Raw genomic sequence first — 26399 nt, 5'->3', positions numbered from 1 at the left:
AAACATGCAGCATAAGTGAATTGGAGATGCTAAATTGTCCATAGGTGTGAGTGTGTATGTGTCCCAAGCCATGTAATGGGGAGGGTTGGGGAAAAATCATTGCCAAGAAAATTCATAGCAGTCTCTCGCGAGTGGCGAGATGGCCCATAGAATCACCAAGAGTCGGATTCGACTGAAATGGTTAATGAATGAATTAATAGTGGAGCACATTTTAAAGCGTTGTTACAACATGCCCCACCTGCGCAACTGGGATTTAAAACTGGCTATACAGTGCCTTCTGCTAGTTAACAAAGCATTATCTAAACTGCTACATAACAGATTAAAATAATTCTAGATTTGTCTTCTTTTAAATAAACACTAAAAACTGAGATAAAAAATTCACTTCGGTAAGAAATGTACCTTTGCTATGGTAAATAAATGTTCAGCAATATCTTTCAAAGATTTTTGAATTTTTGCACATTTTTTTTCTCTATATAGAGTTGATACGGCAACTAGTAAATAAACTCATCAAGTTTCTTCATGCTAGCATGTTTAAAAATGTTTAAACCATGCTACAACTAGCCCTGCTTTGGGGCTCACCACTATATATCTCACTTTATCTCAATTTTCTGTCCTTTAACTCTAGAGTGTAAAGAAGACTTCTTCCTGCATAAGGGTCAGTGTATAGTGGTGTGTCCTGATGGATTTTTTGAGGACACGGATCAAGGTGTTTGTAAACGTTGCCACATGGATTGTTTATTATGTGATGGACCTGAATCGAACAACTGTGATGCATGTTTCAACCGTGACAGCACTCTGCACAACGGAGCATGTCTAGCCCCTTGTCCCTCACATACTTACAGAGAAAGCAGGTCCGGAGAGTGCATGGGTGAGACTACATTATGTTCCTTACTGTTAGGACACTAAAAAAATTAACGTAATTTAAGACTAAAAATCATATGGTAAAAACGTGTTAATTGGTTAAGTTCCCATACGTACCTAACATGGTGAAAAAAATTAATTTATCTAATGGGACATTTCATGTAATTTTAAAGTGAAATGTAGGTTTTACTGTAAATTAAAGTTAAATTCTTAAAACCTAAAATGTTGCTACTGTTTTTTTGTTTTTTTTTACAATGAAATTCTGTTAAAATTATGGTACCACTTTACAATAAGGTTCATTTGTTAACGTTAAGGTTAATTAACAATAAGCAATACATTTGTTGCAGTATTTATTCATATTTGTTAAAATTGGTTAATAAAAATACAACTGTTCATTGTTTGTTCATGTTAGTCCACAGTGCATTAACTAATGTTAACAAATGCTTTTGATTTTAATTGTGTATTAGTAAATACTGAAAATATTGATAAAATAAATAAATATTGAAATTAACATGAACTAAGATTAATAAAGGCTGTAGAAGTGTTGTTCCTTCTTAGTCCATGTTAACAAACGAAACCTTATTGTAAAGTGTTACCAAAATAGGAACCACAAACAATTCAATTGAATTAAATTAAATTTACAATTAAGTTGATTGTTCTATAAATTATGACCTTTTTAATGACCATGACTTTGTCTCAAAGGTTTTTGTCTCTGTTCCGCAGTCTGTGATAGTTCCTGTCTAACCTGTTCTGGTCCTCACGACACATCCTGCACTAGCTGCTCTGAGGGCCTGGCGACGGATGCCCATGGGCGCTGCGTCACACCCACCACCTGCCCCTCACACCACTACAGCAACCAGGATGGAGAATGTCACTTGTGTCACAAGTATTGCCATGAGTGCTCCGGTCCATATCAGGACCAGTGCCTCAGCTGCTACCAGAACCACTATCTATTCAGTGAGTTCATGCTACTGAGGCATGTTACTCTCTTGATTCACAAGTGGAAAATGACCTCAGTGAAATCAGAGAAATGAAGAAAGTTGTATCAGAGAGGCATTGCACTGAGTCGTCCCTTATATTTAAAACCAGATGCATTTTCTAGATCTTCTGGTTCAATGTAGCCCGTTCTTGAGACAGACATTAAAAGTTACATTTTTAACTGTCACAATTGGAAGGCCTTTCATCTTTCCATGAATTAGCAACAATACATGAGCAATAAATATTAATAAATATCATAAAGCAAGAGTAATTCCACATTTCATAAATAAAAGTAAAATATACACTACTGTTCAAATATTTGGGGTCAGTAAGAAATATTTTTATTCGGCAAAGATGCAATATTTATAAATAATGTTATGTTACATTTATAATATAATTTTGAACCTTCTATTCATCGAAGAATGAATAGAATTTCCACAAAAAATATTAAGCAGCACATCCGTTTTCAACATTTATAATAATAAGAATTGTTTCTTGAGTATCAAATCAGCATAATAGTTTGATTTCTGAAGGATCATGTGACACTGAAGACTGGAGTAATGATGCTGAAAATTCAGCTTTGCCATCAAAGGAATAAATTACATAATAAAATATATTAAAATAGAAAACAGTTATTTTAAACTGTAATAATATTTCACAATATTCCTGATTTACTGTGTTTTTGATCAAATAAAATAAAAACCCTAAACTTTTAAAATAGGGTATTTGTTCGTTATATTTATTGTAACCAAAACATGCTGGAGATGCATTTGATTGCTTCTTTTGATATTAGATAATATTTTTATATACGTTTTTAATCATTTAAAAACATTGACATAAAACAGTTTTTAATGTCAGCAGTCCATGGACAAATTAACTCCAAAAGTTTGTCTGCAAATTGTACATTTCACACAGAAAACAAGTATTTTTGTATTTTGTTATTTATAAATGAATTTATTACAGAATTCCTTTTGTCCAAATATTCAGGATCTTGAAAATTTAGTTGTCACTGTTTCATGATGTCCTAATGGTAATGGTATATTATTGCCAACATTAAATTGAACTAAAATCAAATGTAGGCATGTTAGCTTAGTTTATAGCATGTCTGTTAGTATAGAATCAGCTGAATGTTTGCAGTAATTCCACAGGTTCAAATATGACGATAATTTCTTAGACTCAAATAATATTTCATAAGTAGTAAAGATTCCACTTCATCCACAGATGGCAGCTGTGTGAATCAGTGTCCAGATGAATTCTTCAGAGGGGAAATACAACGCTGTGAACCCTGTCATCCTAACTGTCTCACCTGCATGGGGCGGCACAGCCATGAGTGCCTAAGCTGCAGAGATCACCTCTACAGAGACGTCAAAGAATGTGTGGACACGTGCCGCTCTGGGTAACTGCAATACTGAATACATATAGCTAATGTTGCTTTATAAACAGTGGTGAATAACAAATGACTGATACAAACACGATTCCAAAAAAGTTGGGACACTGTACAAATTGTGAATAAAAAAGGAATGCAATAATTTACAAATCTCATGAACTTATATTTTATTCACAATAGAATATAGATAACCTATCAAATGTTGAAAGTGAGACATTTTGAAATGTCATGCCAAAAATTGCAAAGAGTTTGAAGTTATCATCCTCTACAGTGCATAATATCATCCAAAGATTCAGAGAATCTGGAACAATCTCTGTGCGTAAGGGTCAAGGCCGGAAAACCATACTGGATGCCCGTGATCTTCGGGCCCTTAAACGGCACTGCATCACATACAGGAATGCTACTGTAATGGAAATCACAACATGGGCTCAGGAATACTTCCAGAAAACATTGTCGGTGAACACAATCCACCGTGCCATTCGCCGTTGCCGGCTAAAACTCTATAGGTCAAAAAAGAAGCCATATCTAAACATGATCCAGAAGTGCAGGCGTTTTCTCTGGGCCAAGGCTCATTTAAAATGGACTGTGGCAAAGTGGAAAACTGTTCTGTGGTCAGACGAATCAAAATTTGAAGTTCTTTTTGGAAAACTGGGACGCCATGTCATCCGGACTAAAGAGGACAAGGACAACCCAAGATGTTATCAGCGCTCAGTTCAGAAGCCTGCATCTCTGATGGTATGGGGTTGCATGAGTGCGTGTGGCATGGGCAGCTTACACATCTGGAAAGGCACCATCAATGCTGAAAGGTATATCCAAGTTCTAGAACAACATATGCTCCCATCCAGACGTCGTCTCTTTCAGGGAAGACCTTGCATTTTCCAACATGACAATGCCAGACCACATACTGCATCAATTACAACATCATGGCTGCGTAGAAGAAGGATCCGGGTACTGAAATGGCCGGCCTGCAGTCCAGATCTTTCACCCATAGAAAACATTTGGCACATCATAAAGAGGAAAATGCGACAAAGAAGACCTAAGACAGTTGAGCAACTAGAAGCCTGTATTAGACAAGAATGGGACAACATTCCTATTCCTAAACTTGAGCAACTTGTCTCCTCAGTCCCCAGACGTTTGCAGACTGTTATAAAAAGAAGAGGGGATGCCACACAGTGGTAAACATGGCCTTGTCCCAACTTTTTTGAGATGTGTTGATGCCATGAAATTTAAAATCAACTTATTTTTCCCTTAAAATGATACATTTTCTCAGTTTAAACATTTGATATGTCATCTATGTTGTATTCTGAATAAAATATTGAAATTTGAAACTTCCACATCATTGCATTCCTTTTTTATTCACAATTTATACAGTGTCCCAACTTTTTTGGAATCGGGTTTGTAGATTATCAGAAGCTGGTGAATTTTTTTTAAAGTGGTTTCTTTTTGTGTCTTACAGTATTTTAGTGATAGACTGGTACATCACCCAGACCAATTAATTGGACAGTATTTCAACTTTTAATATGTAACGCATTACATTTGTTTTGTTTTTTTTAATATTTTTGACTGAATCTTTCCAGTTACTATGCTTCAGCTGGCTCCAGGACGTGTGAGCGGTGTGATGAGAGCTGTGGGGAGTGTCTTCAGGCCGGAGCTGAGGGGTGTGTGAGCTGCAGAGAGGGGATGCTATTTATCAGGAAACAGGGGCGCTGTGTGTCTTCCTGTCCTGATGCGTACTACCACGACACACACCACAAAACATGTGAGGCCTGCCACCCCACCTGCAGAACATGCACAGGTATGGAACGGCTTACAGATGTGACTAAATATTTCAGTTCAATTCACATTTATTTGTATAGCACTTTTCACAATACATGTAGTTTTAAAGCAGCTTTACAGAAAATTCATGTCAGCATTACAATTTGGAGTGATCTGACAAACTAGTTAACTGAACAGGCCCTTTGGAAAAGAAATGCACTTAATTGTACTGAAAGTACACCTTAATGTACAGCAAATCTTAAAAGTATATTTTAAAAAAACAAAACAAAAAAAAACTGTACTTGCAGATAATATAATATTAATAAAATAAAAGGTCACTTAAGTGTACTGGGCCTCTTTAGTCAGAACTGACCAAAAAAATTTACATTTTGAATTTTTACCATTTTTAGCTTCATCGGAATGGGATGACACTTTTTGACTTTTGTTTCATTAGCTATGTTAACACACAAAAAATCATGGACATGATTCAGAAATGTTAAAGGCCTTCACTCTATTTTAATCTGAAAAAAAAAAAAAAAAAAAAATATATATATATATATATATATATATATAAATATATATTAATTATATCAGTAACACTACAATAAGGTTAATTAGTTAACATTAGTTAAATACATTAGTTAACATGAATGAATAATGAACTGCACTTATACAGCATTTAATAATCATTGTTAATGTCAATTTCAACATTTAATAATACATTATTAAAATCTTGTTAACATTAGTTAATGCACTGTGAACTAACATGAACAAACAATGAACAACTGTATTTTCATTAACTAACGTTAACAAAAATGAGTAAATACAGTAACAAATGTATTGCTCATGGTTAGTTCATGTTAGTTAATACATCAACTAATGTTTAACTAATAAATCTTATTGTAAAGTATTACCATTATATTAATTTTAATGGGGGGGAAAATAGCTCATAGAAATTTTATAAATATTGCATAGTGTCATAAAATCCCCTCAAAATTCTAAATAATATTCTAAAAATATTATTGCATATTATTGTTTAAGTGTGTTAAGAAAGTTATGAGTCACTTTAAGTACAATTTTATCAAATTCACTTTGTAATAATGTCTAATTAAAAGTTTTACTTTAAAGTACATTTTAAATCATTATGTTTTAATAAACTTTTTCCATGCTTTAAAGAAGTACACTTATTTTGATGAGCTGAATAACATACTCAAGCAATGTAGTATGTTATTCAGTATTACATTTAAAGTAAATATATCTTAAATGCACTAAATTGCAACTTAATCATTACAAATGTGTAATTTCAAATATATTTAAATACATGACATACAAGAAACAACATTAAATGTTAGTTTAGCATAAATGCTTGTCAGTACATTCAGCTGTACACTTTAGCCAAATTTCAAAGTAATTATGAAATTACATATAAAGATGTACTTAATTCCTACTTAAGTATGTTAAGTCACCTTTATTTATATAGCGCTTTATACAATACAGATTGTTTCAAAGCAGCTTTACAGTGATAACAGGAAAAATTTTCAATCAAACAGAGTTAATTTCGGCTGTATAGCAGCTCTAAAAGAAAATATTGTCATTGTTCAGCTGAAGTCAGTTCATTGTTGATTCAGTTTCGTTATAAGATCATCAATTATTAAATTAGTTATTTTCATCTTTAAAGCAGTTCTGCAGAGAACAGTAACGTCATCGTCCAGCTCAGTTCAGTTCTTATTTAATAGTGTCAGTGCAGACAAATCAATAATATTGTTGAATATTAAGTGTCAAAAATCACTCTTAAGTTCAACTAATTGCATTTCATATAAATTTAAACTATAAGAGTTTCAATGAATTGCAATTAACATGCAATTTTAACAGTAATAGAATACACCTAAATGTGAACCGAATATAAAGTTTATTATTTCTGTAATAAGTACTCTTTTTTTTAAAAAGTATGCCTCACACCAAACACAAACTCAAACCAAAAAGAGCAATGTTTTGAAATCAACACAGAGCCACAACGTGTCTTTCTTCAGGTAGTCAACTTGTGAATGTCATATGCTTATTTACCTGGGATATAAGAAAGCATTTTAACAAAAAAAATGATACACTTCACCTAAAATTCTGTATTTAACCATGAATTATTCAATAATTTAAACCTAAAATGTTGGGATGTTATTTTGATTGACAGGCAAGAGTGTTGAGGATTGTGACTCATGTCACCCAGGTTATACACTCACAGAGGGCACTTGCGAGTCGCCCTGCATCACAGGAAAATACGCTAAGTCTGAGGTAAACTTCTATTTTAGTGCAGTTCAACACGCTTACTTCTTATTCTACTTTAATATTTTTTATGAATGTGGTCACCTGATAGCTCTTGTGATCTCTCTACAGGAGCAGGGCTATAACTGTGAATCATGTGATGAATCCTGTTTGGAATGTAAAGGTCCTGGGCCTTATAACTGCACCATCTGTCCAGCACAGTTCATCCTGACAGCAGGGGGGCGCTGTCTGCCCTGCTGCACCAACACAGAACAGGAAGATAAAGCCGCAGTTCAGCAAGAGTGCTGTAACTGTACAGAGACTAGAGGTATTTGGACCTAAAAGTGACATTTCAAAATATTACCTGTACTAACAGGTTGATCAATGACATATAAAATGACAACGTAGGCTCATAGGAAAAATGTGCCTCTACCTACATTTTTGCAAAACTCCAAATGCTTACCATTTCAAATACTTCACTGCAGTTTCCAGCTAAAATGAACACTAGTGACAGTAAACCACCACCAACTTTTATTTCTTTTCATACAAATTATGATTACAGGGGCAGATTATTGATTAATAAAGACTTATTTTCATTTTTAGTTTCTTCATTTTCAGCACAATGACCTCAAAGCATTTTTACCATTTGTAAACGAATACATTTTGATGTTCTGATGTAGTAAACTATCTCACCTGGTAAACCACTATACATGAATATGAATTCTGTGAAATACGATAAAAGACCTATGATATATTAAAAAGTCACGATAAAAGAGTTCAAAGTCTTCTGGAAGCAAAAAAAACTGGTATAGTTACTTCAGCAAATGTTTTTTTCCCCTCACGTTTGCTTTTGTTAACACAATCAGTTAGGTTTAGGGTAGGGTTTAGTGTAGGTGGTATATTATTTTCAAATATGATAGAGCATTAAACTTTTAGCGCCACTCACTGGACATTTAATTTCCACTGCCACGATATGTAACAACCAATGTAATAAAACCCTGCCAGATTTACATTGATTGGATAAAACTGCAAGTGTTTTTAGTGCCCTCACTGGACATTTCACTTTGAAAGTGCCACAAAACGTGCAAGTAACATAATATTTCACGGAAATGTCATTACAATTATGTTTTTCCAATGAGCCTGGGATAAAATTTTCATTTGAGGGTGAAATGTTCCTTTAATACTAAAATAGTAACTTAAAAATAGTTGTCCTGTCTTGGTTCTTCTGTTGTGTCAGACGTTTAAAAGAATCTTTTATCTCTGTTGAAGGTGAGTGTGTCCTAAGCACTAACTTTGCCTTCCGTAACCATGAGGAAGAAGAGTACACAGGAAACCTGCCACTCTTCATCACCGCCTCCATCCTGCTCGTCTTTGCCTTGATCGCCGTAATCATCCTCATTAAGCGTTCTCTTTCCAAACGACCCATGCCAGAGACCGCTATCCCACGTGGGTATGAAAAACTGGGCCATGGTGGAGGCAGAGACAGCTACTACAGAGGCACATCATCATCCACCTCTGCCTACGGTGGTCAGGCAAGCTCTAGTTCTGGACGTTTCCGTGAGTCACAGCTAGTGGACCTCGGTGATCAGAAGGGGAGTCGGGAAGATGACGATGAAGATGATGAAGATGAAGATATTGTGTACATGGGGCAGGACGGCACTGTGTATCGCAAATTCAGATACGGGCAACTGGGAGACGAGCAGGAAGATGAGTTAGAATATGACGACGAGAGCTACAACTACCGATAACACCACCATCTGTTTAAACAGAAATTTATTCTGCAGGGTTTATGAAAATTGTCATTTGGAATGCAAAAGCAACATTGTGTTTAAAAATTCTATTTAAAAAAAGTTCAGCAAAGTTCTGAACTCATATGTGAATAGTAATGTATTGTGTAGGATGATATAGTGACAATCACAAATTGTAGTTGAAGATTTTATGCTGTAGTGCATCCTCTCAGCTTCTTGTCTTTTTTGACCTCTTTCGTTTTTCATCTTTTATGAAGACAGCTGAGTGTTGTACTCTTTTTGTTTGTTTGTTCTACCTGTGTGAGTGACTTTTTTTGGAATGTGTGCATTGTCAGCAGTCCCTATGCAGTACTTTTGCTAGTAGCAGAAGTACAAATGAGCTGTTTTTCCACTTAGGACTTTGTCTTATGGTCATTTTTTGTTGTGAAAGTGTGTCAACTGTAAATTGTAATAAAAGTATAACAATGCTATGTGTTAATTTTCTATTCCAAGTATAATTTTTGACCTACTGTATTTCAATTATCAGAGAACTGGCCAGTGTTGTTACATACTGAGTTTTGTCATTTAAAATTTTAGAAAGAAATGTCATAGGTATCAAAACATTACATAAGATAGCACCACACAACTGTTCAGATATGAATTAAATTTATTGATATTACTCTGCAATACGACATACATCTCAATCTCAATATGCTCTGCTGGAGAAGGCCTCTGGATTAAAGTTCATCTATTTATATTCTTTGATAGAATTTCTGTCTAAAAGGATCAAATGTCAACAACCAGGGACACATGCAGTGATACAATCACAAACATAATGTCTCTCAAATATTCACACACACACTTGCACACTTCATTTGAATTTACAGCAATCTTTTTAAGTCCCTTTATTTTAGTTCCCAAACCTGTTAGCAGGAAGAACTTGGTACCTTACAGCATATAAACACATTCACAAACAATCACACACCCAAATACAAACCTACACACATACACACTCTCACACACTGACACAAGAGGTGTTTGAAGGTAGACAGATCAGTCACAACGAACGTGAAAACCTCTGAAACAGCATGCTCTTAGGATTTGACAGACCTTTGATTGTGGCAACTATTTTTACCTTTATACAATGCAAACACTCAATAAGACATCAAAGTTCTGAAACATCTAGGACTGATTTTAGTGCTTTGAGCACAAGAACATCTAATGCATTACTACATGGCTTATGATTCTTAAAGGTGAAATGTGTCATTCCGGCGCCCCTTGTGGCACCAAACAGAATAGCAATATTTGATGAACACATCGGGTTTCACAAACATTCTGAGGCCACCTCTTGTGGCAATATCCACTACTGTTCAAAGTTGAGCCAGACATGTTTGACTGCAAAAACTATTACGAAACAATGCTTTGAAAGAGCAACAAAACTCTTCATGCTACATTGTTCAAAGAGTCAATATATGAATGGCTTAAACGGTTAGTTCAACCAAAAATTAAAAAAAAAATCATGAATTACTCACCCTCATGTTGTTTCAAGTTTTACGATCTCTTTATGAACTTTTGAAGCGTCAAAGTTGTAGTTTCATGGACTCAAAGGAGGGACAGAAATCTCTCAGATTCCATTTAAAATATCTCAATTTCTTTTTCGACGACGAACAAAAGTCTTGTGGGTTTGGAACGACATAAGAGTGAGTAATTGATGACAAGTTTTTAAATTTTGGGTGAACTAACCCTTTAATGCAATAAAGCATTTCAACATAACACACTTCACATTTAAGAACTACTTACAGAGATTTCTCTCTGCTGATTTTGAACTGATACATAAAGTGATATGAGGCTTAGTTTAAATTCATACCTGACTCCTATTGTTTCTTACAATGGAAATAAGTAACTCTAGAGTGCTCTATCTTCTATTTCCCCAAGTCATCAATTTAGCATGAGAGGGTAGAGAGTTAGCATTGGTGCTAACAGGATGCTACGCACTGTCTTTGTGTTTAGAATAACCTTGCATGCATTAATATTAATACAGAGCTACTGAAGTGCAAGGATTCTTTGCCTATTTTTCCCTTTATACATGCTCCAATTAGAAAAATACCTGACTGTGAAAATTATGAGCCTAAAGGGGGAAAGTACAACATAATATTATTGCTAAAATGCCTCTCATGCATAATTCAAGTAACAAGAGAAACTTTTGCAAGACGATAAGAGATGAAGAATGTTTCAAGCATTGAACTGGTTTAAGCTACTGTTCTGTGGTGCAAATTCAAATGTGAGAAGAATTACTATATTTGAGGTGATTTGTTTGTGGTGCTGTTTTAATCATCCCAGCACTGTGAGATAACAAAAATACCCTTTTCTCTTATTATAATTAATTATTGCATTCACATCAGTGTGCAATCATTACAATTTGAAATACTCAAAACCTTTAAAGACATATTGTTCTTGCACCCACAGCCAACGGCTCTTATGAACTGCTTGCATTGGGTTGAGCTCTGCAACAAATATAAATGTTTTATCAGTATTATTAATTTTATCATTATTTAGTATTATTTTAAAAATCCAGAAAAGTAATTTAATATACTTTAAAGTGTACAGTACATGAAACAGCATTCACAACACATTTTACTTATTTAAAATGAATTTCCAAGTAACCAAAAAAAAAAAAAAAATGTAGGAATGAACTTTATTTTGCCAAGAATTGAATGGGAGTTTGCTTTGGATTATAGAGGCTCACACATTACACATTACAACCTATGTTGTCAACATTTTTTTTTTTTTTTTTCAGCATATTGATATAATCTTCATGGCATTAATGCTAAACTGCATTGAATTATTGTGTTAACTATTGGCAAGGTTTAAAAAATGGCTACATAGCAATTTGGCTATTAACATGAACAAATAGCCTGCATAATCTTGGTGATGTCAACAGAAAATGAGAGTTCCCTTACGAAGTGGAACTCAACACTGCCTCTGGATTGACACTATGGGGAATGGCATCAGCATGACTAGTGTCTGAAGCATGTGTGCCAACACAACAATTTCATTGGCCAACAACAGTCCATGATGCCACTACTGGACCACCCGTAAGAGGGTGCCTGGAAATTCCATTTGTCGACAGGATTTCTCAAATGTCAACACAATCTTTTTCCGTTTATCTTCGAAATTCTATGTCGATACTTGAAATGTCACAAAAGTTGTTTTGGAAACACTTTTTGTCGAGAAAAAGGGATTTAATGCAAATAAATGTGGTGTCACATAACAGAATTAGCCAAATACATGCAGTGTCTGTGTTCACGTGTTGCTCCCGTTAAAGCACCATATCAAAGGTGCATCACAAGGATGAGGAAAATAGTGTTGTGAAAATCTCTGCAGCTTAAGAAAATAAGCAGGGTGTCTGTCAAATTAAGGAAGACTGTTGGAGTTTTCAAAGCTGACAAAAAGAAAAGAAAAATAAAATACAGAAATGTTACTTCTGTATCTGAATAAACAAAAGTAACCTACTGTCATAAAATCGCGATTCTGTTTCGATTTAATGATCAGAAGCGGTTCTAGGCTACATGACAAATGAAAATCACAAACATGAAACTTGTAAATGAAATAATTTTACAAGTGCAATTTATTAATATAGAATGTTATCTCAAATAATTTAGGAAAATAAAGTGGTTGACTCCTAAAGCTCTAATAGAATTCTAAAAATGTGACAATAAGCATTGGTTTAGCTAATGCAGACGATTTAAAAAAAAAAAAAAAAAAGGTTAAAAACACAAATAATATGTTTTAGGTCACAGCTGCATCTGTCTCTGGAAAAAAAATTAAACAGCGATTTTATGTTTTTGATCTGTTTGATGTTATTAAACTCTGAAACCAAAACGAACAGGCCTAACTCTTTTGCTTTGAATGATCTTTTGCTTTGAATGCATTTCTGGCCGCATCAAACTTTGACTGGATTGACTGCATGTTCAAGGTGTTAAAGATTGTTGCAATATGCAAAGACTGAATATTTCACTATACCAGTCTTTTTATGGACCCTAAACATTTTTGCATACAGGACAAATGAGCTGCTCTGTGTCCAAACCTGCGCCTTCTTCAAATAAAGGCAGTAAAGTCCTGTCAAACGATCTGCTTCACTTCACCACTGTCTTCTTATATGTCCTATTTAATAACATTATATATGAAAATAAGCAGCAGCCTACTGATGAATTTCAATTGTCTTATTATGAATTTGCATTGTACACAAAATTATGTATGGAAACGGCTCAAGGGCAGATTTTTTTAACGATATAGCAAAACTTATGCGACAATGTAATTTTTTAGGGATGACGTCAGCACGCACACAATTTTATCGGTAAAAGGCCAACTGGATGGAAACAGCCTTGAGACAGCTAATTTCGCAAATATTTTTTTGCGCATATTTGCTTTGTCGATAACAAACCAGCGCAAAAACTGGATGGAAACTTGGCTAGTGTCCCAGATTTTTGACACCTGAGGACACACACGACTTGTGCATTATGTGTTTGGGTGAGGAGCATATGTTCTTGAGTTCTTGAGGGAGCTGAATGCATCCATTGTGAGAGATTCACAATGAGGAAGCTCGAAATGGCAGAGGACTTCGAGAAAGGTATGTCTCTCTCGCGTTCCTCGGTCACTGGTTTTCCATCTACCATTGGTCGTTCAATGGTGGCGATGGTGCCCAAAGAGAGACATCTGTGGTTGAACTTGGCAGACATCAAGGAGAAGGAGAGAAACTTTCTCCTTGATGTGCCAGTCTTGCCCTCTGAGTTTTTTGGTACGTCTGAAGAGATGGTAGTCGGGAAGTTTAAAGAGGTGAGGCTTTTTAGGTGGTACATCCCACATCGATCTAAATCTTCGCCTAAGACTTCTGAGGGGCCCTGGTCTATCACAATCTGAGGACTGGAGGCAAGGCCAGAGGGAGAGCGTGGCCACTTGTGCTCCTTTGAGGACACTAGGAGGAAGAGACAATTTCTCAGGGAAGTGATCTAAAGAAAGCAATTTGGTAAACAGGACTGAATTGCTGAGAAGTAACATCCCTCCTCCTTCCCTTCCTTCTTCCATTACAATTATTGCAATGGGCTGGAACTGCTTTCCTTTGGTGGGATACATCAACTCAGGGTTGAGAAGGAGTATTGAGGAGTATTTCCTCAAGGGAGAGGCAGGGTAAACTTGTATTGTATATTTATTTCATTAATTTCATTAATCTATAGTACTATTACCCAAGAGTGGGTTATTTTAGAAGGTCATTTTGTTTCCTAGTAGAGAATAAACCCATCTAGTTGATACTGCTAGTAGATAATGTTAACAAGTCGAGGAGGTTTGCCTGGGGGGCATCCCTCCTTGTTCTTGTCACTATGGCTAGTGCTGATTGAATCAAGTACAGGCTATAGCAGTGTCCTAGATGAGTGTGTTAGGAGGGTTGAGCTGCCAGACCCCAGGATTCTGGGGTCTTTAAGTAGGATAGCTCCCTGGTGGCTCCCTTTTAGAAGGGCAGCAGTATCAAGGGTTGTAGCTAGCGCTTAGCAGGCTCCCATTTGGTAGGCTGCTCTTTGGGGTTGAGTAGTGTAAGTGTTGAGTAGAAACCTACTCTTCTGTCTAGGTTTTAAAGTAGGGTCCTCCACTCCCCGTCGGAGCCCTAACCAATCCCTTAGAACCTCACAAGTGGATGTAATTTGCCTTATAGCATCCCTTTTTGGTATTGGGCACCTTTGCAGGTGCCAGGAGTCTTGGGATCTCGGATGAGTCCAGGCAGGGTGTGAGCACTTCCCCCAAACTGTGCGGTGGTGGTTTAGCTGAAGCTCCCCTGTGGCTCCCTATGGGTTGGAGTTCTATGTAATAAGGATGGTGAATTATTCTAGATGTGACCCCTATATATGCTCCCCCTAGAGGTGGTGGAAGTTCAATTGAACTTGCAATTGCTCTCCCTGGGTCAGTTTTCCCTAGAAGCTGTGTCATGCAAGAGAAGTTGACACTGCTAAACCTAGATCTCTTCTCTTGGGTATGTGGCTTTCCTTGTCCAAGCATAAGAGCTTGAGTGTTGGCCAAAGGAATATTACCACTTGACAGCTATGAGGCTTCGGGTGTGCCCTGAATGATTGACGCATCTGACTCCAGCTAAGTAAGTCCGTAGAATCAATTTATGCTATGCCCATTATGGTTGTGCATAGGCACAGCTAATGAGGCAGGCATTCCCTCAGCATGGTGGAGTGGGTATTTGTTCCCCATAGCGTCAATCCAGATGTAGTGTTGAGTTCCACCTCCAAAGGGAACATCTCAGGTTACAACTGTAACTGTGGTTCCCTGAGAAGGGGAATGAGACAACGAGTTTTGCTGCCATGCCTCGGGCTTCCCTGCATGTCTCCTTCAGACAAAGAAGTGGATGACATACATCGCAGGCGCCCTTTTATACTCACGGGCGCTCCGGTAGAGATGTCATAGACTGTCGTCGACCAAAAAAATTGTTGTGTTTGCACTTGTGCTTCGGACACCGGTCACGCTTATGGAGTTCCCCATAGCCTTGATCCAGACGTTGAGTTTCATTTGCCTTTTCAAGAAACCATGGCTACAGTCGTAACCTGAGATGTTTTTTAAAAGGATTTTTTTTTTTTTTCACAGTATTACCATGAACATGTAAAATGGTTTGTTTGTTGCTATTTCATGTTGACTTTAAAAACATCTTAATTTGCTAATATGACTGTTTACTAAAATGATTTCGAAATCTTACATAGATTCTTGTGGAATCTCACTTCCTTGGAGAAAGCTGTTGATTCTTTAAAAGAAATGAAAAAGATATGTTTGTTTATATAGCTAGAGCACTGTATGACATTTTGACAAAAATACAATTGTCTCCAAAAATAAAAAATAAATAAATAAAAATACTCACTTAGAGCTCTCTGCTGCTTCCCGTAACTCCTCATCCAGTCTAGAGAGGCAGAGATAAATTAATTGGACAATAATTTCATACAGTATTTATTACATTATTAGATTGTTAGATTATAGGGGTTTGGCAGAAAAAAGGCTGGTAACTCCTAAATCGTATAAACCATATAATGTTGCTCTTCACCCCAGCGTTTGAAATGTCTGTTCCCATAGAAACGTGTCTTCACAGGTTTTAAATTACAGAGTCACAACTCCTGTGCAGATTCTCATGAACACACTCAACACCTCTTCAACAGCTACATCTGTCAGCAATCGTCTCACTCTCACAATCTATGTGTGATGCTGATCAGTGCCATGACGATTCCTCTTTTTACTCCTTCCTATTGTATAGTTCAGTGCCAAAAATAGATTGGCATACATTTAAATGTAAGGCAGTTAAACATGTTGCTCATTGATACTTGCTCACCTGATGATGCACTCGGGTATGTGGATGTATTCCATTGGGATGAGCTCCTCCAGTTCAGCTAAGCTGTTCACATACTTTATCTTACTGCTGAACTTTGAGCTGGAAAACATTTATGATTCAATTTTATTTAGTTTGTTTTTGTTTCCAAAACCAATATTTTGTACACTATGGCTATGTTCAGACTTCAGGCAAATCAGATTTTTTCTCAAATCAGATCTTCTCAGGCAGACAGTCACGATAAGACAGTTCAAAAGACAGTTTGAAATCCGATTTGAGCAGCCAGAGCGTCCAGACTGAGACGCATCTGTAAAACTTTTATTGGAATCACATTTCAAACCACCTCCATATGTGGTTTGAATCAGACTTTCAAAAACCCATCTGGATAAAATCTGGATATGCAAAAAAATCTGATTTTTTTCTGGTAGTCTGAACTTGCCCTACCAGTCTTTTGACACACCTGCTTATTCTTTATTTTTATTATTTTCTACATTTTAGACGGAAGTCATCATTTACACTACTGTTTAAAATGGTAAATGTTTTTAAAAGAAGTCTCTTACGCTCATCAAGGCTGAATTTTTTAAGTTAAAACAATAATATATATATATTGTGGAATATATTATGATTTAAAATAACTATTTTATTTTCTATTTTAATATATTTTAAAATGTTGTTTATTTCTATGCTAGCAAAGCTAAATTTTATCCAGTGTCAAGATCCTTCAGAAATCATTCCAATATTTTGATTGGGTGCTCAAAAAACATTTCTTATTATCAAAGTTGAAAACAGTTGTTTGCTTAATATTTTTGAGGAAACCATGATATATTTTTTCTAGGTTTCTTTGATGAATAGAAAGTACAAAAGAACAGCATTTATTTTAAATAAATATTTTAACATTGTAAATGTCTTTGATCAATTCAATTCAATGTATCCATGCTATTAATCTGCTTTTTTTTTTCTTCTTTAATCTTACGGTAGTTTTTATTTGTCTACAAAACTAATTACAAGCATTTAAGGGGTAGTTCACCCAAAAATGAAATTTATCCCATAATTTACTCACCCTCAAGCCATCCTACATGTATATGACTATCTTCTTTCAGACGAACACAATCAGAGATATATTTAAAAATATCCTTAGTCCTCCAAGGTTTATAATGGTTGTGAATGGTAGCCCAAATTCTGAAGACAAAAAAAAAAAAAAATTCATCCATCCATGAAAAAAATGAATCTGATGACGTGTCATGTCACTGTGTACTACATCGTGGAAGTTAACACTTTTTGGACGTATATCAAATGCGTATGGCTGTTGTGCCAGAAGCTCATTATTTTACTTTATAAAGTTTTAAATAAGGATACTTGTTTTACACAAACGCATCGATTCGCTTCAGAAGGCCTTTATTAACCCCCTGGAGTCGTATGGATTAATTTTATTATGGATGGATGCATTTTTTTGTCTTCCGAATTTGGGCTAACCATAATAAACCTTGGAGGACTAAGAATATTTTTAAATATATCTCCGATTGTGTTCGTCTAAAAGAAGATAGTCATATAGACCTAGCATAGCTTGAGGGTGAGTAAATCATGGGATAATTTTCATTTTTGGGTAAACAATCCATTTAAGCATAAACCTTCAGATGATACGGTTTTTAAGATCATGAGAAACATTCTGTTGAGTGTATCTAAACTATTGACTGATACTAAAAAACTAACATAAAAACAACAAAAAAATGCCAGTCACCATACCTGATAAATGGTTTTGTGATGGCTAGAATTGTCCTAATGAACCATGATGGGTGAACAATAATGAACGATTTCAAGTTCTTTCTAAGCCTGAAAAAGTGTAAACACAACAAAATTAGTCTTCATTTTAATATATTGTATATTGTGCATTGCACATTTTAATATATTTAACATACTGTAGATAGGCAGAATATTGATAAGTAATGTATATTATATATACCTCCTGTCAATCATCTGGTAGCATCTCTTGAGCCAGTTGAGGCCAGGCATCCTCCGGTGTGGAGTGGCTCCATTCAGATAGATGATCATGTAGTCCTCTGCTACCATGAGCTCTAGTGTACTGATCACATACCTGAAGAGTAATTCACATTTATTTAGTGATTTATTCTCAATACATTTAATATTATTCTATTTTGGGATTATTCTATTATATTATACACTGTAAAAAATAAAAACGGAAAATGTACTGGTAATTTTCTGCCAGGACTTTATTTTTCTGTTAATCCTTAAAACACAACCTAATGCAAACCTTAATTCAAAACACAGGTAAATCACCTGTAAAATACCAATATGGAAAATTCCTTCATATTTATACAGTACATTGTGCCCTATTTTTATGGACTTTTTTTTACAGTGTAGGATTAACAAGCTTATTTTGACATCAGGGCAACTGACTAGCTCAAAGAACTTTTCATATCAGACTGAACTCACAGAAAGAGGTTTTCCATGATCTCGTGATAGTCCTCTCTGTCACTGTCAGGGAGGAAGCATGCTGCAAACACAATGATGGCATTTGCACCATTGCCATAGTAGCCTGTCAGTAAAGAAATTAACAGTTGTGAAGGATCCTTGAAAACAGTTACAGCAGTTTCAGTATTATTAATTGCTCAACACATTTAAAGGCACTTACCCCTGTGGAAAAAGTGTACTTAAATGTAATAAATGTGCACATATTAGTGTACGTAAAATGCATTTAAAAACTGTACTTGCAGGTAATATAATATTATTGAAATAAAAGGCCACTTAAGCATAGTTAAAGAGAGTACACTTTCATGATTATGTTTCTTAAGACACTTTTGAATTTTAAAATCTTTTGTCTTGCTTTAAAGAAGTACACTTATTTTGAAATGTTGACTCGCACACTAAAGCACATGTGAAGTACTTGATTGATGTAACTGTTAATATATTTTAAATGTACTAAATTGCAACTTCATCATTGCAAATATGTAATTACAAATATATTTAAATACATGATATGTTTCAATAGAAATCATGTGAAAGTACATTTTAGTACACAATAAATGCTTGTCAATACTTTCGACAATATACTTTTACTATATGTCAGAGACAACAGAAGTAATTATGAAATTACATATAAACAAGTCCTACTTAAGTGGGTCAAAAACACTCTTACGTTCAACTAATTGCATTTAATTGTCAATAATCTCCAGTTAAGTGTCTGAAAACATTACATTTAATTAGCACTTACAGTAAGTATATTATTTTAAAGTATATTGCTTCAGTATAATAATAGCCTACTCTTTTTAAAAGTATGCTAAAGTGTATTTCTTTTTCACAAGTGTAAATTCACCTTAAGATGTACCACCATGCAGTGTCTGTCTGCTGTTATATTGATATTGATTACAAAAATATTAAAGTCACTCTCTTTGTAAAACCACATTTGATAATGCACGAAAACATGAAAACATATCAGTCAAGCGTACAGGACCACAAATAAATACAAATGCTTAAAGTATAACCACTTAACTTCAAAACATTACAAATGTTAATATAATGCTGAGTTGATCTCTTCTGTGCAAATGAAATCTTCAACTGGAAGATTTACATTTAATCATTTAGCAGACACTTTTATCCAAAGTGACTTACAAATGAGGAGAAAAATAGAAGCAATCAAACCAACAATAGGGCAACAATATGCAAGTGCTGTGACTAGTCCCAGTTAGTCTAGCACAGTACACGTAGCAAGGTGTTTTTTAAATAGACATATTAGTAAGTGTTAGTATTAATTGGACAAGTGTAATATGTTTAATACACATATTACTTAATATACAGTGGCAAGAAAAAGTATGTGAACCACTTGCAGAATCTGTGAAAATGTTATAAAATGTATAAAATGTTATACAAAATAAGGGAGATAATACAAAATGCATGTTATTTTTTATTTAGTACTGTCCTGAGTAAGATATTTTACATAAAAGATGTTTACATATAATCCACAAGACAAAAAAAATAGCTGAATTTATTAAAATAAACCCATTCATAAGTATGTGAACCATTGATTCTTAATACTGTGTGTGGTTACCTGGATGATCTACGACTGTTTTTTTTTTTTTTTTTTTTTTGATGTTTGTTCATGAGTCCCTTGTTTGTCCTGAGCAGTTAAACTGAGCTCTGTTCTTCAGAAAAAATCCTCCAGGTCCTGCAGATTCTTCAGTTTTCCAGCATTTTTTTGCATATTTGAACCCTTTACAACAGTGACTGAATGATTTTGAGATCCGTCTTTTCACACTGAGGACAACTGAGGGACTCAAACACAACTTTTAAGAAAGGTTCAAACATTCACTGATTCTCCAGAAAAAAACATGATGCATTAATAGATGGGTTCAAGAACAGAGCTCAGTTTAACTGCTCAGAATAAATAAGGGACTCGAAAACAACCATCAAAAAAAAAAAAAAAAAAAAAAAACAGTCGTAGATCATCCAGGTAACCACACACAGTATTAAGAATCAAGGGTTCACAAACTTTTGAACTGGGTCATTTTAATAAATTCAGCTATTTTTTTGTCTTATAGATTATATGTAAACATCTTTTATGTAAAATATCTTACTCAGGACAGTACTAAATAAAAAATAACATGCATTTTGTATGATCTCTCTTATTTTGTTAAAATTTTGCACATTTTCACAGATTCTGCAAGTGGTTCACATACTTTTTCTTGCCACTGTATATTTAATATATTTAATATTTAGGCATTACAGCTCAAATATCAAAACATTTGATTAAAGAATCCATGTAAGTCCTTCAACAAAAATAGTTGCTTCACTTTTTTTTTAAAAAACTTTTAAATTGTAGTTGCCCCATAGACCTACATTGTAAGTTTATACTGTACATGCATTCTCCTTTGTTTTTGCACACTGAGAAAAAAAGTGAGAATTACTCTTGGTGCTAATCACTGTCTTTTTGATTTATATTTAACCCAGAATATTCCTTTAAATTATCCTTGAAATATTCTTTTAACGTACCTCCATGGGATATGACTTTTTGGTAAGGTTCAATGCTCTTCATGTTGATGCGGTGCTCTTGCTCTCCAATGATGACAGTTCTCCAGAGTTTGGAATCCTGCCGCTCTTCTTCAGCACTGTATGTGGGAATGGGCTCAACTGTTTCTTTTACAGAATCTCTCTGGGATGCTTGAGGCTCTGAAAAATATTGTGTATTAGTAATCTCTTTTTAATAATAAACAATTGTTTACAAGTGTTTATGTCCTACCTTCCCAGTCTATTTCATGGTCAGTATAATCCGCTTCATCAGGTGTGTCTAGATCATCCACATTAATGTCAAGGTCATCTGGTGTGTCAAACAGGTCATCCTCACTTTGGTCCAATGATAGACTAATACGAGGAGCGGACAGCTTCTTCCTCTGAGAGGCCACACCCCCTTGGCCCTGTAGGGGCAAGGAGGTGGGTGGAGCTAGTGGAAATTAACAGACAACCAATTAACTTTTATAAAATTATCCAGCATTACATATGGTTCTCAGATTGGGTCATTTGTATGGTGTTCCAGGGCCTACAAGGATTTAGGAACATGATCTACTTGAGTAAATATCTAGTTCAGTCATAAAAACTCTAGAGGGCGCAGGCAGATAGGTCCACACATCATCACATTATTACCACATGGCACAAGCCAATTAGATTGTTTGCTCAACATTTAAATAGTCTAGTTCATTGTTTGCTATAAGCTATTCTTGCAGTACGCTATCAGAGTTACTCTAAAACCCTCCACCTCCCCCAGCTCCACCTGCCTAGATCTGCTACGGAATTTAGAGTGCCCACCACTAATATTGGCACCCTTGGTAAATATGAGCAAAGGTGGCTGTGAAAAAAATCACAAAATTCTAACTTTTCATTGAAGTAAAACAATTGAAAGTGGGAGGAAAAGCTCATTAGGAAATAAATGCTTTTCTCTAGTTCACATTGGCCACAATTATTCCCAGCTCCATGTTGGTGCTTCTTCTCTTCAGTTCACCCCACTCATTTTTTATAGGGTTCAGGTCAGGGAACTGGGACAGCCATGGCAGAAGCTTCGTTTTGTGCTCAGTGACACATTTTTGTGTTGATTTTGGATCATTGTCCTGATGGAAGATCCAACCACAGCCCATTATAAGATTTCTAGCAGAAGTTTTGATTTTTTATCTGTTGGTATTTGATAGAATCCATGATGCCATGTATCTGAACAAGATGTCCAGGAGCTCCAGCAAAAAAAAAATAGGCCCACAACATTAAAGATCCAGCAGTATATTTAACTGTGGGCATGGGGTACTTTTTATCCCTGTTTGCACCAAACCCATCTGGTGGGTTTGCTGCCAAAAAGCTATTTTTTTCATCTGACCATAGAACCATATCCCTTTTGAAGTTCCAGTCATGTCTGATAACTGAATATGCTGGAGTTTGTCTTTGGATGAGCGAGGATTTTTCTTGAAACCCTCCCAAACAACTTGTATTGATATAGGTGCGGTTGATGTTGGTACATTTTTAGGCTTTCTAACCCCAAGTCTCAACTAATCTCTGCAATTCTCCAGCTGTGATCCTTGGAGAGTCTTTGGCCACTTAAACTCTCCTCCTCACCGTGCATTATGACAATATAAGACACATGACGTCTTCCAAGCATATTTGTAACATCTTTAGTTGATTGGAACTTCTTAATTATCGCCCTGATGGTGGAAAAGGGGATTTTCAATGCTTTAGTTTTTTTCTTACAGTCATTTTCTATTTTGTGAAGCTCAACAATCTTTTGCTGCATATCAGAGCTATATTCTTTGGTTTTACTCATTGTGATGAATGATTAACGGAATTTGGCCTTTGTGTTTCCTCATATTTGTACTCCTGTGGAAAAGGAAGTCATGGCTGGACAATTTCATGCTCCTAGATACCCTGGTGTGCTAAAAAAAAAAAATGTAAATATGAATGGGAATATATTTTACTCATAAGAATTTCTAGGGGTGCCAATTATTGTGGCCAACATATATTGGAGAAAAACATTTATTTCATAATGTGAATTTCCCCCCACTTTCAATTGTTTTACTAGAATTTTGAGAATTTTTTTGAATGAAAGATAAAAAGGATAAACAATCCAGATTTATTTTCACAGCCTCCTCATATTTACCAAGGGGTGCCAATATTAGAGGAGGGCACTGTATGTATGTCTATTCATGCAGCAGCAGCATATCTTACAGGCTCACAGCAGTGTGTCTATGTATCTATTAGCAGTGGCAAGTCCATACAGTACTTGCTTTGCAGCAGCAATAATCAACAGCAGCAGCATAGCAGATCTAGTACCAAGACCAAATACATTAAAGGGTTAGTTCACCCAAAAATGAAAATTCTATCATTAATTACTCACCCTCGTGCCGTTCCAGACTCGTAAGACCTTCGTTAATCTTCGGAACGCAAATTGAGATATTTTTGTTGAAATCCGATGGCTCCATGAGGCCTACACAATGACATTTCCTCTCTCAAGATCCATAAAGGTACTAAAAACATATTTAAATCAGTTCATGTGAGTACAGTGGTTCAATATTAATATTATAAAGCGACGAGAATATTTTTGGTGCTCCAAAAAAAACAAAATAATGAATTATTTAGTGATGGCCAATTTCAAAACACTGCTTCAGGAAGCTTCGGAGCATAATGAATCAGCGTGTCGAATCCGCAGTTCGGAGCGCCAAAGTCACGTGATTTCAGCAGTTTGGCGGTTTGACACGCGATCTGAATCATGATTCAACACGCTGATTCATTACGCTCCGAATCTTCCTGAAGCAGTGTTTTGAAATCGGCCATCACTAAATAAGTCGTTATTTTGTTTTTTTTGGCACACCAAAAATATTCTCGTTCAATATTAATATTGAACCACTATACTCATATGAACTGATTTAAATATGTTTTTAGTACCTTTATGGATCTTGAGAGAGGAAATGTCATTGCTCCCTATGTAGGCCTCACGGAGCCATCGGATTTAAAAAAAAAAAATCTTAATTTGTGTTCTGAAGATCAACGAAGGTCTTACGGTTGTAAAACGGCACAAGGGTGAGTAATTAATGACGGAATTTTCATTTTTGGGTGAACTAACTCTGCCAAATTCAATAACATGCTAAAACTATTCAAATAGTCATCATGATTGAAATCATGTTAAGCCGAACAAGATGAACAGAAGAAGAGAATGCTACTTTACATCTCTGATTTATAACAGATCCACTGTTCTGTGAATCTGAAGTAATCTTTGTAAATGTATTCAGTCTTCATATAATATCTTCAGGCAGATTCTATAAGTCTCAGTATTTAGGAGTCTCACCTGGTCTACTCTCTGCACCTTCAAAGCTCATCTTTCGTTCATGAGTCTGGTCCATCCCCACATCGCCAGAAGGGGAACTATGAGAAACACACACATAACAACCAGATATCATTATCACTTATCACTGCAGGAAACTATAATAATAATAATAATAATAGACTTTTAGTCAAAGGTGCTTTACAAACAAATACAAACATTGTAAAACATTAACAACATAACAACAACAACAACAATAAAACTATCCAGCTGTACTTTATTACAGGTTTTACAGTTTTAACACACCCTTGTTAAGCTACAAAACAAGGACTCACAGACACAAAGAGCCGTTTTAAATGGGTCTCCAGCAAAGTAGATTACTTAATACTCTGAATCCGGAAATGTTGTAGCTCTTCAATATGTTGTAATAGCAGTCTTGCATTTGCTGCAGCTGCAATGCCCAACAAACCAACTGACTCAACAGGACTAGTCTCTATAAATGTAATTGCTCTAAAAATCAATCCATACCATCCTTTCACCATGCCTATTTTGGAATTTAGAAGCAGTGTGAATTCATGTGTAAATGTATGCATAGACACACACAGCCACGTGAGAAGGGAAGCCTATCTCACGGGAGTGTCTATCTACAATAAGCTGCCAGATGGTTGCCAGTTCTCAGACAGAGAATGTGTGTCGAGAGAGAAAGAGGGTGGGTAAGGGTGAAAGTGGAAAGGTCTGTTGCTCTCTCCCTCCATCAAGACGTTGGCTTAATCCATCTATCCATCCATCCATCCTCCACAGCAGGAAACAGGAAAAGTGGGCGGGCATTATGTCATCATCATCATCATCTACCCTGCTCTCTCTCCCCTCTTCTTTGTTAATCACTCTTCCGCTTCAGTGTCCACACACATTTACATTTACAAACACACAATCACACACACATAGGCAAATAAATGAGCCGTACATACAGAGCCATGAATTTGAATGATGGAAAAAGCAGGTCAACAGTGCTTATAAGCTGAACCCACATTACAATAAAATGTGTTTGTATTAAACATGACAAACATTCATTTATGATCCATGCACAAACAAAAGCAGCTGCCCATGTCTTGCATCATAAAGGATGCTGATGCTAAGCCTCTTCCGTTATCAAACACAGATGCATCACAAACAAATGCCCATTCCTCCCTCTTTCCCTCTCATCCCAATTCTCAAGGTTTCAAATAACAACAAGCCTGATATAATCACCCACAATGCACTCACCACCACGGCTGAGGCACAGTTCTATCTCCTGCCCTGGGTTTCAGATCATGGATGTGTGCCTGTATCTCTCAGCGTCAGGGATGCTTGGCTTACCCACTGCCGAGAGCCTCCACCATTTTGTGGTCATGTGACCCTCTCAAGCACCAAATAAGGGCGTGAGGCTGTTCTCTCCACCCTGAGCTTGAGATACAAATAAGTGAGACTCAGCAGCACACTGCTGTGAGGCAAAATGAAGCTGATGGGGACTGACTGCAAAAGTGAATTGTGAGTGAGTCTGACTGTGCAGATGAGTAATGAGAGGTGTGTCTGAGGATGAATTTGGAGCTGAATGGACATTAATGAGTCTCTCTCTGAAAGCCAGAGATTTTCACAGAGCCCATTAGAGCAGCTGTTGAGTCACCGTGAGTGGGATCAGATTCATTAAATAAGCTGAAGTTGTTCCGACTTAAGTGACACAATGTGTTTAGTTACTAGATTTTTTTTTCTACATGTTTAGTTACT

The 26399-nt window shown here is 35.8% G+C and overlaps 2 protein-coding genes across 5 annotated transcripts in view; one reads left to right on the top strand and one right to left on the bottom strand.

Annotated features, from left to right (window-relative positions):
• Window positions 1-9503, top strand: part of pcsk5a (proprotein convertase subtilisin/kexin type 5a) — a 44615-nt gene extending 35112 nt beyond the window's left edge. The window contains exons 31-37 of the mRNA XM_051894535.1: window positions 626-868; window positions 1585-1818; window positions 3061-3235; window positions 4804-5021; window positions 7167-7267; window positions 7370-7565; window positions 8507-9503. Coding sequence (XP_051750495.1) covers window positions 626-868; window positions 1585-1818; window positions 3061-3235; window positions 4804-5021; window positions 7167-7267; window positions 7370-7565; window positions 8507-8985 — 1646 coding nt within the window. The 3' untranslated portion in view covers window positions 8986-9503. The remainder of the gene's footprint in view (window positions 1-625; window positions 869-1584; window positions 1819-3060; window positions 3236-4803; window positions 5022-7166; window positions 7268-7369; window positions 7566-8506) is intronic.
• A 110-nt stretch (window positions 9504-9613) lies between these two features.
• prune2 (prune homolog 2 with BCH domain) overlaps window positions 9614-26399 on the bottom strand; it is a 33466-nt gene continuing 16680 nt past the window's right edge. Inside the window, exons 1-11 of one of the 4 annotated variants that reach the window (XM_051894539.1) lie at window positions 25888-26083; window positions 24660-24736; window positions 21582-21782; window positions 21335-21511; window positions 18782-18884; window positions 18291-18422; window positions 18074-18160; window positions 16334-16432; window positions 15872-15910; window positions 15713-15757; window positions 9614-11468 (exon numbers count right to left, since the gene is read on the bottom strand). In XM_051894539.1, the coding sequence (XP_051750499.1) occupies window positions 11441-11468; window positions 15713-15757; window positions 15872-15910; window positions 16334-16432; window positions 18074-18160; window positions 18291-18422; window positions 18782-18884; window positions 21335-21511; window positions 21582-21782; window positions 24660-24714 (966 nt within the window). In that variant the 5' untranslated portion in view covers window positions 24715-24736; window positions 25888-26083 and the 3' untranslated portion in view covers window positions 9614-11440. Of the gene's footprint in view, window positions 11469-15712; window positions 15758-15871; window positions 15911-16333; window positions 16433-18073; window positions 18161-18290; window positions 18423-18781; window positions 18885-21334; window positions 21512-21581; window positions 21783-24659; window positions 24737-24970; window positions 24995-25887; window positions 26084-26399 lie in introns of those variants that run through there. The other 3 variants (XM_051894536.1, XM_051894537.1, XM_051894540.1) reach the window with 3 other exon arrangements.

The sequence above is a fragment of the Ctenopharyngodon idella genome, chromosome 5 (genome assembly GCF_019924925.1).
Source record: "Ctenopharyngodon idella isolate HZGC_01 chromosome 5, HZGC01, whole genome shotgun sequence".
Classification (NCBI taxonomy): Eukaryota; Metazoa; Chordata; class Actinopteri; order Cypriniformes; family Xenocyprididae; genus Ctenopharyngodon; species Ctenopharyngodon idella.
The sequence above is the reverse complement of the archived record's forward strand: the minus strand, read 5'-3'. Positions and strand labels throughout refer to the sequence as shown.